We start from the raw sequence: 16,656 nt of genomic DNA, 5'->3' as shown, positions 1-16,656 counted from the left end.
GCTTTATTTAAGAAAAGGGGGCATCTATATTAGCAATGTTTTAAAGACAATTTTTACTTTCTTTATCATTATCATTTTATCATTTATCTTTATCATTCTCCTCTCTGGAAAGTTTTGTCTCCTTGGTAGAATGTGGTTTACATGTTGCTGAGTAACCTCTGGTATTTGTTAAAGTGACTGAAATAGATATGCTTTAACAGTAACTTATAGTAGCTCTCCAGCCACAGGAAGTACATCGACCAAGGCCTATTGTCTTTGGTAGGAAGCAATTTTATTAAATTATTGAATAGCAATCAACCAGGAACCTGCTAGACATTTGATTTTCACATCAATGAGTCTTTAGTCTGCCCTTGCACCATAACATTGTGGTTTAGGTTGGCTAATTCAGCAAAGCATTGAAATTTGCAAAGAATCCCCTTGAATCCACACAATTAGCACCTCTTGATCCACGTCTGGCAGAGTTTGTAAATCTCACATTGGCCATATCAGCCACCTGAACTGGAGTGGAAGCAAATTATCCTTAACCCTGAGGAACTGTGAGAAAGAGAGAGAGATTAAGCCCAAGGTATATATTTTTATTGTCAGCTTGTCACTGGATAAATTAAATAGGCCAATAGAGATCATTTTTGCATTTATATTTTGGTAAAACATTTTCTAATAGCTGAAAATTACTGATCATATCACATTTGTTACTGCAGGTTTGGAAGGCATTTTGAAGTGACCCTCGTATGGCAAAGCATTGTCTTGATAATCACCATGCTGGCCTTGTTGCACTTGTGCTGTGATGTACAGCAGTCTTCCAGGATGAACACCAGTAGACACCTTTTCACCGGTCTGTACTCTCATGTTGATAATAATATCTCTCATAATTATGTAATAAATGGCTGTCATTTTAGTCTCCAATGAAGAGAAGCTGTTACACTTTTTCATGAACTTGTTGAAACAGTATAAAATCAGTTTGTTTTATAAATCAATTATAGGACAAAGTGATGGATTTTGTGGAATATCATGAGGAAATTACAGTAGAGGCTTTTTGGAAGGAATTGCAGAACATAGAACTTAGGCAGACAAAGGCACAGTAACTAAGAATGGTCTGACAGAAATCAGAAACCTATGAAAGGCCAGAATTGGAGCTATATAGAGAGCTTGGTGAGTTAAGAACTTAAGAAATATAAGGAGGAGTAAGCCACGTAGCTCTTCAAGTTTGCTCTGTCATTCTAAAAGATCATTGTTGAACTCCATTTTCCTGCTCTATGACCAATTCTCTTGAGTCCTCTGATGACTTAAAATCTGCAAGTAAAATACTCACCGCCTCAGCATCTACAGCCCCTTAGGATTGAGAATGCCAAATATTTATGAATAAAGTGCTATTTCACTCTTTTTCACCTCATAGGACACCCATCCCATTTCAGGAGTAATCCAGTTTACCTATCGTTCCTTGCACAAGAAAACCAACATGCGCAAACTTCTAGGAATAGTTTCACCAAATTCCTGTACAATTTCAGCAAGTCCTCCTTACTCTTATACTCCAAGCATCTTGCAAAAAGATTAAAATACAGTTTTATTTCTTATTTTCTTGCTTATGTACAGTATGTGTTAATTTTCTGTGAGTCAGTTACAAAGACATTACATTTCATTCAAAACCAATATTCACGAATTTCTCAACTTAAAAAATATGCTATTTTTTCATTGTTCCTATCACTGGGCAATTTCACACTTCCTCACATTATTTCATATATCACTTTATTGCCCAAACCCTTAACTAATCTATATCATTTGCAATCTCTTTACATCCACCCCATTGTTTCATTTCCATCAAGCTTTGCGATGAATTGTAAATAATTAAGGCCCAAACACTGATAATATGTTGCAATAATGAGATAGTCACCTTGAAAAATACTCGTTTATTTATATTTTCCATTTGTTAATCAAATCTCAATCTTTTCTGTAGCCTGTAATCCCATGAGCCTTATTCTTGTATAGAGTTGAAGGAGATTACAGACACATGGAGGATGAGGCCATGGAAGGGTTTGAGCATATGGAAGATAACTCTAAATTTGAGGTGTTGACAGGCTAGACCAAGTGTAGAAGTGGGCAGGCATGGTAGTGTAGTGGTTAGCATAATGCTTTACATCAAAAGCGACCCAGGTTTAATTCCGGCAGCTGTCTGTAAGGAGTTTGTATGTTCTCCCCGTGTCTGCACAGGTTTCCTCCGGGTGCTCTGATTTCCTCCCACATTCTAGAGACGTACGGGTTAGGAAGTTGCGGGCATGCTATGTTGGCGCCTGAAGTGTGGCGACACTTGCGGGCTGCCCCTAGAACACTCTACGCAAAAGATGCATTTCACTGTGTGTTTCGATGTACATGTGACTAATAAAGATCTCATTATTAAAAATGGGTGAAACTGCAGAGTATTGAATGAGCCCAAGTTTATGCAAGGTTAGAGTCGAGGCAAGACCGTTTTGGAATAGTCTAGTTGGGAGGTGTCATAGGCATGGATGAAGGGTTCAGCAGATGATAGACTGAGGCAGGAATGGAGCTAGGCATTGCAGTGGAGATGAAACTAAGTATCCTTTATGATGGAGAGGACATCTGTTTGAATGCCATCAAAATTGTTCCAAAAGCACTTTCAAATAGACATCTGTTATGAGTTAGAACCACTTTAAGTGGAGAGGGATTGAAAACTAAAGCTATCCCTTCAGCAATGTTCATGCAGAATGAAAGGCGAGTATGCTAATCCATGCTGTTATCTATTTTTATGGGTTAAGCTCCAGTGATTGGACAGATGAGAGAAGCTGTTCCTATTAATGGGTCGTTCATGGATCAGGGAACACAGGTTTAAAGTGAAGGGTAAAAGAGAAAAGGAGCATGTAAATGAAAAGAAATCTTTTATGCAGACAGTGGTAATGATCTGGAAGTCAGTGTATGTAAGGTGATGGAAACATTCACCCAGGGCTTTGAAAAGGAAATTGGATAGGTACTTGACAGAAAATGATTTACAAGGCTTTGGGGAAAGAATAGGGGAGTGGGGAGAAAGAATAGGGCAGTGGGACTAAATGGATTGTTTTAAAGGGAGCTGTTGTGACCAGATGGACTGAATAGCCGCCTATGTCATAACAATTCTACAATGTCATGCTATTTCCCCCAAACTTTTATTGCATGTGCCATTCTGATCATTTTGCAGGCAACTACATCAGATTTCATTAAATATGAAATTCATGCTAGTAAGTTTCCCTACAACCCTGCATGAAATAAGAATTTATAATGAGCATCTGGTTGTGTGGTGTTCCTGATGCTAACGCGGTAAACTATGTGGGATTGTATACAATAGAAATGTTCCCCTAGGATGCTGCCAGAAAAGCTGCTGGTGTATTCTGAGAATAAAACATTTGCTCACTATTGTCCTTTTGATAAAGTAACATGTCACTCCTGTTAGTTTAGTCGATACACATTTAAGTGTCCCAGAAAGGGCTTTGATAGCAATTACGAATGGACAACAAATATCAGTGTTATATACACTCCAGGAGGGAGTTGTTTTTAAACATATTGTATTGCCTTGTATTCATTTTGGCACTTACAAACCGGTGGCTGCACACAGTGATGGAGCTTCACCTTTGATTGCATGATTTTTCTCCCCTTTGATGAATAAGGAATACTTTTTCTATTCCATTCATTCATATCAACTCCAATTAAACATAAGAAAGTGTTTATGGAAGCATCTACTTTATGAAAATTGCCATTTTGTCTAAAAACATTTCACATTTGAGTTTAGCCTCATGTAAAAGGTAAAATGCAAATATTATTTTATTTTCAATATGACTATGAAGGAAAAACTACTTTTTGTGTGTGACTGGAAGAAAAATTCTGTTTGTTTAGAAAAATTCTAAACAAATTAGTTTGAATATAGTTTGGTGTCAGTACCTCAGTAGAGGGATGTACTTCAGTACAAATGTTAACAAGGGCAAAATGAAATCAAAAATGTTAATTAATCTTAAAACAAAATAATTAAAATTTAATAGCATCACCCTAATAATTCAGTTCCAAAGAAGTCATTGTAATTTCATTATCCATGAGCTTCAGAAATATAATGTAAATATCATTTATCATTTTAATTATCAATCAGTCATCAATAAAATGCAAACATTGTATTCAAGGTTAGAGAATGTAGTGCACTGGCTTATCTGCCTCTCACATTTAGAGGTGTATCCTTTCTCAATCACAAACACTCTGAATATTGTACGCTATTTCTGGTTTCCAGAACAAGCAGGCATCCCTTTTAATCAGTCAATTGCCTCATGTATTATGATGTGCAATTTTGAACTGTACCATTAAATAAATGACCATTTCTACCTTTACATAAAGCAGATATAAGCTATATTAGAAAATGCATGTGGCTGTTCATATTCAGCTATTGTCATTTCATAGTCCATATCAAAATCTCATTGTGAAGTGGTCAGAGTTGTTGATGATACCAAACCAAGAGGAAGAGGATCAGTGATGTCAGAGGGGATAGCTCAGATGCTTTAGAAGGAATTGTGGAACCTAAGTGAAGGGACAGACCAATGGCAGGTGACTTTTAATGTAGAGATGATTAAAGGAAAAATAAGTAATGTTGGAACCATTTAACAATTGGGTGCTGAAGTTGAAGGACCATACAGTCTAATTGGATGAATGAGTTAAGATAGGCTGAATGACATTCCTAATCACAGTTAACTGGCGAAATTATGTCTTTAAGACCAGTCATCTAGTGCTTCAGCTTTACGCACATAGGCTGTCTGTTGGTTAGCTCATCTCTAGTGGATTGTAATAAATATCTGGAGGAAGTTCCTGTTATAATAAGACTGAAGGGCAGAGAAAAAAAAACGCTGAGCACATTGGGTGTGAGAGGTGTGAATATGGTAGAACTGGTTGTCACTGGTATGCAGCACACTGAGCTCTGTGGCTTTGGAAGATCTCATCAGCTAGTGGCAAGTAGACTATGAAAAGGACAGGCTTGAGAATTACTGGAGGCAGGAGGACTCTTAATGGACCAACACTGGCAAAGTAGGTTCTTGCAATTATGAGCAGTAGATCTCCCATGAAGTTAATCACAGTGAGTTGAGAATTATTTGCTCAGTTGAACAGCAAGCGCCATGACTGAAAACCCTGATTGAACCTGTCAACATAAATGAATGGTTTGCTCATGGGAAGTGAAATAAGGAGTGCTGCCTGACAACACAGCTGACAAAAAAACATTGGTCTGCCATACACAAACAAAATATAGTTGTGACACAAGTGTCTGCAGACCTACAGTGCCTGATTTTCAAATCTCTCCGTGACGTTGTCCCTCCCTTAATTTCATCCAACTCCAAAACACTTCAGGATATCTGCACTCATCTGAAACACAGCCTCCTGCATCCCTGATTTTAATCACACCACAAATAGTCATTGTACCTACAGTGGCCAAGGTCCTTAGTGCTGGAATTCCTTCCCTAAACCTCCCTGCTCAATTTATTTCCTCCTTTAAACTACCTCATAGACTGAGCTTTTTGTTAGTTGCTCTCCTTATGTGCCATGGATTCAACTTTCATCTGAATGCTCCTGGGAAGCATGTTGGAATGTTTCGCTAGGTTTGCTGGGTGTAATTGGGCGGAGAAGGCTTGTTGGGCCGGAAGGGCCTGTTACTGTGTTGTATAAATAAAGCTTTTTTTTAAAGTTTTAAAGGCACTATGTATATGGAAGCAGTTCTTAGTTGTAACTGGAGACAGTTTGCTTCCTTAAAGCAGGGGTAGTTAATCAGCAAATTGACATTTGGTATAAACATTGGTGTAAGATCATTTAACAATCAGAACTCTGCATTAAAATAGTTTAGGAGACAAAGCAAGTCAAAAGGAAATGACTAAAACTCAAAGCAGTTTTAAAAGCCCACAGTTGAAAGAGGAAGGAAAGGCTTGGGATGCCAAAAACAAACATAACTATCACACCACACTTGTTAGGAAAGATGATAACTGCAGAGAAAATGTTTTCTGTTGGAACTGAAGGTGTTTACATTTACAGAGTAACTGCAAAGATCAAAAACTCTGGAACAAATGAGGTACATGTTTTACCCTGTTACTGAAAACTAAGGAACGAAAAGAAATTGGGCATCCTTACACCTGTTTTGGACAGAAGTTTTTTTAACAAAATGTCTAATTAGCAAATAAAGCCAATGGTATTTTGTCAAAGTTAAGACATTTGCAGTAGAGTTTTGAATGAGTTCACAGGCAGCTGGCAAGGGATGCCAGACAAGACTACATTGCAAGTCAAATTCCATGCAAATAAATTTCAAAAACTAGTTACTAATGCAAAACTATCAAAACAAGCCATGGCAGCATTTGTGTATGTGGGTGTGTGTGTACATGTGTATCCATATATAATGTATATGTGTATGCTAAATCTGTGCAGCAGAGCTTGATCTCCAATCCTCTTGGACCTCCTCGGCATTGGACTGACTTTCTTTGTCAAGTCCATGTGGCAGCCAGTTTGCAAAGGCCACCCTGTGTTGAAGGAATTCACACTCAGACATCTTCCACTCCTCAGAATTGGAGTGGAAGTAAGTCCTTCTTGATCTAGAGGGATTGCCTAAGAAGATACTTGTGACCATGCTACAGGCTTTCCCAGAATAAACGCTAGCATCTCCCACTCCAGTTCTTACCTCCTTATTTGGACAATGAAGGAAAGCATTTGGCCTGTTGGATTCTTGTCAGCTCCTAACGGAACAATCCCATTCCCCAGCAACATGCCAAGCCAGACTGAGTCTCAGTGCACAGGAAAGTTGACTTTACTTCATTGTGTGACCTACACAATTGTAGAGGATTGGGTTAAAAGTTAATTAGACAGAGGACTTCAATACTATTGTAGTTCAAAGGAAGTTTTTAATGGAATGATTAGTCAATATTTATCCACTTTGAAATGATGAAAAAGTATGCTGCAGTCACAATCAATTATATTCATTGATCTACAAGAGAATTTTGATATGTCTTGCCTGTGTCTCTAACTAGCAGAAGGACATCCTTATTAATTTAAGAGGATCAGACATAACTGCTAGGCTGGTGGGTAGTTTCTTATTTCAGGGTGTTGGTCTTTTTGTTTTCTTTTGAATACTCTGAAAAATTCAGTTTGTTTGCAAAGAATAAGATTTTACTAGAGTTGCAGTATGCTGCATCGTAGATAATTCGCTGCCTCCAAGGATGGAAATCATGTAAGGAAGTCAGCAAAGACCAAGAGCAGGTGGCAAAAGAATGAAGAGGAGGGTGCTGCTTAGAAAGTCACACCCACATTGAGCATTTTGCAATCAGTTCCCCTGCATTAACGTTACCAAGGGGTAATGTCTCCATTGTCTTTGTTCCACAAAAAAGTCTGTCGCCAATTTGCGCCTCTTGATGTAACAGTATCAGCACATGGGCAGCATTGTCTGTGACTGTTAAGGTCCCTATAGTTTCCATAATACATTGCACTTTGCAGTACACTGTACCAGGGAGGCAGTCTGTAGCCTGAAACTCCTAAGTATCCTTTCCTGTGACAGAATGAAGCAGGATTAAGAGAGGATTTCTGAAGAAAAGTGGAGCCCCATTGCCTACCACCAGATCAACTATTTCCTGCCTGTGCAGATGGCCTGTGACCACAGACAGTCCTGTGGCTGGTACTCCTGTAGTCGCCATGATGCTTTTATGGGCACTATTCCAAGCTAACAGGATGCAGGCTGGCCACCTGATGATAAGGGTCCATTGTTTCTGACATCACTCGTGCCATTTGTCATGATGCCGGCAAAAACCGTGGAACTCATCCACAAAGAGAGGCACGCTGTTTCTTGAAACCTTGGGGGAACAATTGACAAGCTCAAGCAATGAAATTGAAACAGAAAATGCTGGAAGTATTCAGCAGATCAGGCAGCAACTGTGGAGCGAGAAACAGAGTTAACATTTAAGATCAGGAAACAATTGTTAGAACTGCTAAAGTAATTCTTCCACTGCCTGGAGCATTCATGTGGATTGATGCAGTACGATCCATGTTTGGTTTGGCTGCATACTCCACAATTTTGTTGTCATGTGAGATGATCATTTACTACTTCCTGGGCAGTGAGGAAGAGGAGGAGAGTAAAGAGGATACAATGACAGGCCCTAATTGCCAGAGGCAAGTGGAGACTGCATCACATACTCCCATTACTCCAACAGTCCCATATTGCTTATCATTCTTATACTATCATGTGCTTGGCTTTGGCACAGCCCTAGAATCTTGGCCTCAGATGGCTTCAAAAATACAAAAGCAAATGTATCAGCCAACTCAAATCCATGAAATGAGTAAATAGAGGCAGATGTATTCATTTAACAATTCCACCATTTTCTTGGAGACACAACAGACTGCAGAAGGTGGAATCCAGAGCAAGTAGTCTACAACTCAATGTTATTGGAACATATTCTGCCCGGGTAGTCTACAGCCCGATGCCATGGAACATATTCTGCCTGAGTAGTCTGCAACTCAATGCTGTGGAACATATTCTGCAACCCAATGCTGTGGAACATACTCTGCCCGGGTAGTCTACACCCCAATGCTGTGGAACATACTCTGCCTGGGTAGTCTACAACCCAATGCTGTGGAACATATTCTGCAACCCAATGCTGTGGAACATACTCTGCCTGGGTAGTCTACAACCCAATGGTATAAACATTGAATGTTCCAGTTTCAGGTAACTTTTATCTTCTGTTCCTCTCTCTCGTTCTGAACCTTCCAGTCTACCTCTGGTCCTCCTATTATTTTCATTCCCTATCCCATACTGTCTCCCCCTCCAGCCCCACATTCCCATTTTCATCCCCATGAACACTACCCCATTGTTCCCTTTTTTTTTGCACTATTTATTTATTTTGTAAGTTATAGTTTTTTATGTCTTTGCACTGTACTGCTGCCGCAAAACAACAAATTTCACGGCCTATAAGACAGTGATAATAATTCTGATTCTGATGCTGGAATCTAGAGTGAAAAACAACCTGCTGGAGAAACTCAGCAGGCAAAGCAGCATCTGTGGAGGGAGAGGAGTTGTCAACTTTTTGGGTCAAGATCCTGCATCAGGACTAGAAACGTTAACAATTCCTCTCCCCCACAGATGCTGCTCAGCTTGTTGAGTCCCTCCAGCTGTTTGTCTTTTGCTCCTTTAAGCTCGTACTTGAAATCTATGCTGTCTGGGGTAAAAGTTGACAGTAAGCCACAATTCACTGCCTATACCCGTGCCTTCACGGCAGGAGCAGCACACCTGCACGGGTGGAGACCCTTAATGTGGGTCAGAGGAATTTAATGTACGACACATCAAAAAAATATGGCCAGTAAGTAGTATAACTGCACACCCAATGCTGCACAAATATTATATGCTAAATCAATGCCAAAACACACATCTTTCTCAGCTCACATCTGCTTGGAATAACTTAATGGTTAGTGAAGAAAAATAAGCAATTAGGATAAAGGAGCTATCAACATGGATATTTAAATCAAGGCCTTGAGATTTATACAACTTTTTGATTGAAATTTGCTTAAAAATCTTCTTTGAAAGGGTTACAAAACTGCTTTTCTTCAGCAACCCTTGCTAATATTTCTTGTGCTGTGGTCAAAAGAGATTTTTTTAGATGTCTTATTTGTAAAGAGGGCAACAACAGTTGAAGTGAGTTTATGTAGCATATCTGGGCATTTTTTAAATTGACATGAATCTGTTAATATTTTGATCAATGAACAAGCTGGGCCTGACAACTATAAGGAGATATTAGGGCAATATTCCTCAGATGTTTTAGGGGCTAAAGAGCCTCTCAAATGGCCAAGATGCGAGTCACAAGAAAATTAACAGGAGCAACAACAATGATTTGCATTTATATTGCACCTTTATCAGAAAGCAATTCGGAGAGGCTTAATGAGACAAAATTTGATAGAAAACATTTGTGTTAATTTTTATCAGTTTCTTTTTCAGATCTGTGCACTCATTTAATTCTGTTAACATCAGAACATCATGAGTAAAAGCAGGAGTAGGCCATTTGGTTGCTTATGAACTGGTCCGCCATTCAATGAGATCATGTCATCTCTCATGTGAGTGACGCTTTCTTGCACTAACTCCACATCCCTGGATTTCCTTAATTTCTATCAAACTATATCTCAAATCTACTCAGTGACAGAGACTCCACACTCCTTTTAGGTGAAAAGTTCCAAAGATTAATTACCCTTTGGGTAAAGAAATTTCTCCTCATCTCTGTCCTTAATAACCAACCTCTTATTTTGCGATATGACCCCTGGTTGTATTCACCTCAGCCAGGAGACATATTAAGTTTGTATCTCTCTGGCAAGCCCCATTTGTATGTTCGATGAATACCTCTTGTTCTTCTAAAGGAAGGCAAAGACCCTTTCTGCTTCCTTGATCCCTGATTCCTTGAACATGTCGATTTTAATGTCTCCACTAGTTCTGATCGTGACTCCAGGTGCAAAGACACCTATCTCTGAAATTCACCCTCTGAACATCTTTCTAGGTCAATTTTAAGGTGCTTCATTAAACCTATATAATTGAACAAATTAAAATTATGAGGGGTATAGATAGGAGAGTCGGCAGGAAACAATTCCCCATATCAAGGGTAGATAAAACTGGAGGACATAGCTTTAGGGGAAGGGGTAAAAGGTTTAGAGGGGATCTGAGGAGGACCCTTTTCACCTAGAGAGTGGTCAGTTCCTGGAAAATACTGTTTGAGAGAGTGGTGGAAGCAGAATGGCTGACAGCATTTAAGATGGGATAAATACGAATGGGTGCCCACTGCTTGGTGTGGACATGGTAGACCATTTGTCTAGATTTTTTTTCTATGGAGCAGAGTCACAAATGATCGTATTGAAATCATTTTTGTTAAGCTCCTTGGGATTTTTTTTGCTATGTTAAGACAATTGTATAAGTGCTAGTTCTATGTAGGTACATAGGAGGAATTTGTAGTTTTCCCTTTTTTTCAAATGCCATAGTACCACGGAAAATGTAACAATGTTTTTTCCTTGCTTTCATCATGTATAACTATTTCGGCAGATTAGCAGGCTGGAGAGATAAAAGCTATAGTAGGGAAGATTGATGACTGTTAAATACCATAGTGTTTAAATTGACCACATCGTACTGCAGATATGAAATAAGAATTAAATATCGACTTAGCCCAACAAATTTTTTTGTTGCATAGGTTGCAAATAATCTGGTTAGTTATGTAATCTATATAATCAATTGCATCTGTTCTGCACTATTTCTAAATGACTTGCAGTATAATCAAGGCAATGAAATAATAAAATACTGTATCTAAAATTAATGTGGGAAACATTCAGCAAGTCAGGCAGCATCTATGGAGAGAGAAGCAGAGTTAACATTCTATGCTGGTGACTTTTCATCCAAATGTTTATTTAACATTTGCATCTTATGGGTTGTCATCCAGTTGACATTGCCATTGCACCCAAACCATAGAATACATAGGGGTATAAATTCAGCCTCTGCAGAGCGTGCTTAATTTAGGATGTGGAAGTGTATGCACATTAAGCTTGTCCTTTGAAGTCAGTAAAACTGAACTTCAAGCAGAATTCAGTGCCTGTATTGTGTGTTTAGCACATGTGACAGAATACAAATTTCTATCCCATAATATTTTACCTTGCTCACTATGACATTGAAAGAGGCCATTTGGCCCATTGCCCATGCCGACTCTTGAGCAGAGCAAACCTATCAATCCAGTTCCTTTTCACCTTACTCCCCAGTGTCCCTGCAGCTTGTTTTGTCTCACATGCCCAGGAACTCCCTTTGATTCTTTTGCCACCCGCTTACACAAGGGGCTAATTAACCTACCAGCACATCTTTGAGATGTGGGAGGCAAATGGAGGAAACCCACGCAGCTGCAGGAAGAACATGCAGACTCCTCACAGACAACATCTGGGGTTGAACCCAACTACCTGACGATTTGAGGCAACAGCACTACCTGCTGCACCATCAGTTTAATATTAAAACACCTAACACTGTTCAACGCAGAGGCATACTTGAAAAGTCATTGTAAAGCCACCTCCTTTTTTAGTAAGATCAATAGTGGAATAAAATTCAGGACCCATATGGACTGCCAAGCTGATAATAAAAGTGCATTGCTGGGGGCACAAGGATGGGGGTTGGAACATGGGAGAGACCACCACACAGTGGCCAGTATTGGACTGAAATATTTTTCTGGAGCTGAACAGAACTCTCTGCCCCTTCTGGCTCCCCAAAATGTTCCAAATTCCAGAGAGTGGATAGCAGCAGAAAGTCACATGCTTAATCTTTCAGGTCTCCTTAAGAAATTTGGGCAACTTTTTGGGCATGTGAGAAATTGTTCTTTTCACCCCATATATACAATGAAATTGAGTCAAATGAATATTTTGATATGTCATTTTTTAAGGAGTCCCATTCTATTACCAACTTCCCTGAAGTACCAACAATCAGCATCTGAAGAGGAAGGATGAACAATTATAACCTGGCTCAGCCTCCATCAACTGCTTTGGTCACAGCGTGCTGCTTGAAGATTCAGTAGCTTCAAAGCTCCAAGGCATTGGATGTGACTGAATGAATCTTGCGCCTTTTCCTTCATCCACTGTGCTACAGGCAAAGAAAAATAGGAGCAGGAGTAATTCATTTAGCCCTTTGAGCCAGCTCCATCATGGCTAATCAGTCTTAATACAATATTCCTGCTGCCTGCTTGATAACAATTGATGTCTTTTGCAGAGCATGAAAGGAAAAGTAGCGGGTAGGTTCGGGACCAGATAGAAAAGCCAGGCAGTCGGTTGGGGAGGTGTGGTGGATGACTGGGACACAGTTTTGGGGAATGAGGGCGTCAAGACAGGTCTTGGACTGGGGTCAAGGCTCAGGGCCTGAAGACTGAAAAAAATCATGCATCAGGGTTAGGAGATCAGGAAATTGGTCAGTGGTAGGGGAAGGGGTTGTTGTAAGTTGGGAGTGGGGAGGGAATGAAGGTCAGACCAGCTACGGGGTTGGGGGAGGTGACGAAGGAATCTGAAGAAGTGTGGATAAGTAACTAAATGAATGGAGACCAGCATGAGACAAGTTTCTGGTGTTGAGAATATCCAATGAAAAAAGCACTTCAGAACCACATGAACTGGCAATGCTCTAAGTTGTCTGGCCAAGTTTCCAGAGCTGTCTGATTTGATCTGGAAATCATTGTAAATGCATTCCGCTCCTGAAAAAAATCGATCTTTATATGCAAAACCCTTAATGAAACAGCAGAAAGCAATTGACTTTGTAGACCAAAATGTCTGACAGCCAAGCACTTGCTATTTGTGGCTAGAACTATATTTATGGAAATAAAGCGCACACACAGTTTGCGCCTGATGTGATCTTGTGCGAGAGGAATTTGCATTTTATTCCCCGTGGTCCGTATCCTCATCTAAGATAGGTGATGGCATCTATATTGCAGAACTAAATCAATGCTCCCTGCAACTCCATTGCCTCTTGTATGTGTTGCAGTAATGAGAATCTCAAGGTGCTTCACACTGTGAAAACAGACCTTGTGATCAGACCTAACCATTTTATTGTGGTCTATGATGAAGTCCAGTGGTGTAATATGCAACAGATGGCAGCTATTATAGTCGAAAGGAATTTAGCTCAAAACTTGCTTTGAATAAATCTGGCCTTCAACCATATGAAAAACGTAGAATAGTGAGGTGATTTTTTCGAAAACTTGAACTCATCCAAAAATCTTGCTGCCTAAGGCATAGCAGGTCCCAATCACCCACAACACTTGTGATAGATAACTTGCGTTGGCTCTCAGTTAAATAATATCACAATTTTAAAATTGTCTTCTTGGTTGCACCCCACAATCCCCCATAAATCCCAACATTTTTCTGAGATAACTGGTTCTTGTATCACTCATTCTGTATTAAATTACGCCACCATTAGCAGTAGCGTTTTGCTGCCAAGGGCACAGGGTCTGGAATTTCTTCCCAAATTACCATATTTCCTTGTGACGTAGGAAGAAGTAATTTTGGTCCATCAAGTCCATGCCAGCTCACAGAGCCATACCACTCTGCTCTAACTTTCCCAGTGGCTGATTCTCACCACATTGCCATCAACTCCCTCCAGATTCTACCACTCACTTCACAGTAAGGACAATTTACAGTAGCCATTTAACATACCAACCCTGAGGAAACCAGAGCACCCAGGGAAAATCTCTTTTCCTGTCCATCTCTTGTCCTTTAAGATACTTATCAGAGCCTCATCCTTTTACCAGGCTTTAAGTCATCTGCCTAAAATCCCATTATTCTGCTTGCTGTTAAATATTGTTGGGAATTCCTGTGAAGCACCTTGTGATGCTTTGCCAATGTTAATAATGCTGTGTGAGTTGTCGTTATTGAAATACACCAGCAATTCACATTTTTAAAGCAAAAAAAAATCACCTGGAGCCGTTCTATATATTTAATAGTACATTCCACAGCTTTCCTTTTCTGGGTAAAATAAAACATTCAGTATTAATTACAGTTGTGATTTCTGTTAGAAAAAAAGTGTGTGCTGCCTTAAAATTCCATTGCCAACATAGGCTTGGTTAACAACTTGGTTATCAAAGGGTACTTATCTTTGTGGCCAAGATAAAGACACAAAGCTTATTTGTTTTAGAATGCCAGTGATTACAAAATAAACAGCACAGAATTTTCCTTTTATTACAATCTTAATTTGTGTAGATAAGTTTTTGTGTATCTTTATTGATACCCTTTTTTAGAGTAAATGTCAGTAAAGTATAAAGTGCGGAGTATTGGGGCTATTTGCTGATGTCCCATAGACACTGCAGCAGATTGGCTCGGCCTGATCCAGAAGCAACACTGTGCAGATGCCAGAAATCAGAAGTAAAATCAAAATATTGGAAATGCTCAGCAAGTCAGGCAGCATTAGTGGAGGCAAAAACGGGGTTAAGATTTTCAGGTGGATGATATTTCATCAGAATTAATACAAGAACACACTGTTTAACATTCAGTTTCTCCAGGAAAACAGTTTCTACAGTCTAAACACAAAGGCAGCAAACAAATCCATAGCATAAATGGACTGTGAGGCACATTAGTGTACTAATGAGCTTTAGGTGTCTATTATGCAAAGCAAGCACAACAAATTAAATCAAAAAACAGAAATAGGAATGGTGGAAGCACACAATAGGCCTGTCAGCCTCTGAAAAGAGGACAGATTTATGAACATCTCAGGTACAGATTCTTCATTAGCATAGTGGATTAATGCTGCTTACACTGCTATGTTTCCACCATTGTGTTTGCTTCAATTTTCAGTGCTAGCATCTATTGTACTTTGTTCTTAATGGATGACACACTCCCTGTCTTTTCTGGCAGATCTGTACAATAATGACCGGTACTATTTCTTACTGGGGCTATAAATCTACTGATACAAGTTTATTTATTTTCAGACCCTATACCTTCCTTTGAAGACAAGACAGCAGGGCTGTTCTTTCCCCTTATTAGTTCTATTTTCTCCCCAGATTATCCATCAACATTGTACAGATGTCTTGCTCCCTCATCAGTGTCAGCTCTACATTTGTCTGGCCACCAAAAGACCAGCAAAAACAGCCAGAAGAGTCTCCTCTGAAATATTTTGATCTCTTCCCTCCTTCAGAAGAGCATTTAGCCTCAACTCAGCAAATGCCCTGGTGTCAGAAATTACTGGAATGGGATATTGGGTATGGGTCCGCCTAACCTGCATTTCTGCATATTGTTTGCCTAGGTTTACTTTTCAAACAAAGCATTGGTATTATGATTTACAAATTGCATTGCACACAAATCACTTTTTGTTATAAAATGAAGATGTTGCATATTTTGCTAATTCAGGTCATTTAGATTTGAATGGAGATGGTGGAAGTTACCTGCCAACCATTACTGAACCTCAGGAGTGTGAGTAGCCCTTTAGTAAAGTAGGACCTGAATTGTTCCCAGTTTTTTGGTCCCAAAACTCAAGTTTGCAATTTATGGCAGACAAGCTCTATTAAGATTTTGTTATACCATCTACAGATCCATCTATTGTTATAAATTACTTCTAAATTACATGTGCAATTCTACTTTTGAATCTTTTAAGCTTTTATCAACTTGCACATCCCCAGCTTAGCTGATAGTTGCTGTGTGCACACTTTGCCTAAAAAGTCAGATTGGTCCATGTGTACTTTCTCAAGTCAACTGACTAGATTGACTCCTCTGACTGCAGCCCTTATTGACCTTACCTCCCATGTTTCATCCTCACTGTCCACTGCTGTCTATGTGTGATTAGCTACCTGATTGGCTATCCAGGCCCTGCTTTTCACAATGTATCATGTGTCTTCATAGTTATCTTGTCAAGTAGGCCTGGGTTGTTATCTGTGAAACATTTTGTCTTCAATAAATCCAGGAGGCCCCAGTTTATCAGTTTAGACTGTCCTTCACCAGGTAAACAGAAACACAATTCAAGCTTTTTGTTTATTAAGCTGTGTATGCTTCTGTATTTTTTATCTGAAAGTTTTCTTGGGTTAACCATTTTTATTTAGAAGGATAGTTCTACAGTAGTAAATAATTAATTCCATCATCCCAACAAATAGAATTGCTATCTAGATAACCTGGTCTGTCAACATGGCAAGTTGTTACACATTATCTCAGCTG

General features: G+C 39.4%; 1 protein-coding gene across 5 annotated transcripts in view; it reads left to right on the top strand.

Annotated features, from left to right (window-relative positions):
* The window catches only part of si:dkey-246g23.2 (solute carrier family 66 member 2), a 48,914-nt gene that overhangs the window by 5,426 nt on the left and 26,832 nt on the right, over window positions 1–16,656 (top strand). For all 5 annotated transcript variants that reach the window (XM_052028140.1, XM_052028143.1, XM_052028139.1 and 2 more), the window contains exon 3: window positions 699–832. In XM_052028140.1, coding sequence (XP_051884100.1) covers window positions 699–832 — 134 coding nt within the window. The remainder of the gene's footprint in view (window positions 1–698; window positions 833–16,656) is intronic.

Source organism: Pristis pectinata, chromosome 13 (assembly GCF_009764475.1).
Source record: "Pristis pectinata isolate sPriPec2 chromosome 13, sPriPec2.1.pri, whole genome shotgun sequence".
Classification (NCBI taxonomy): domain Eukaryota; kingdom Metazoa; phylum Chordata; class Chondrichthyes; order Rhinopristiformes; family Pristidae; genus Pristis; species Pristis pectinata.
The sequence above is the reverse complement of the archived record's forward strand: the minus strand, read 5'-3'. Positions and strand labels throughout refer to the sequence as shown.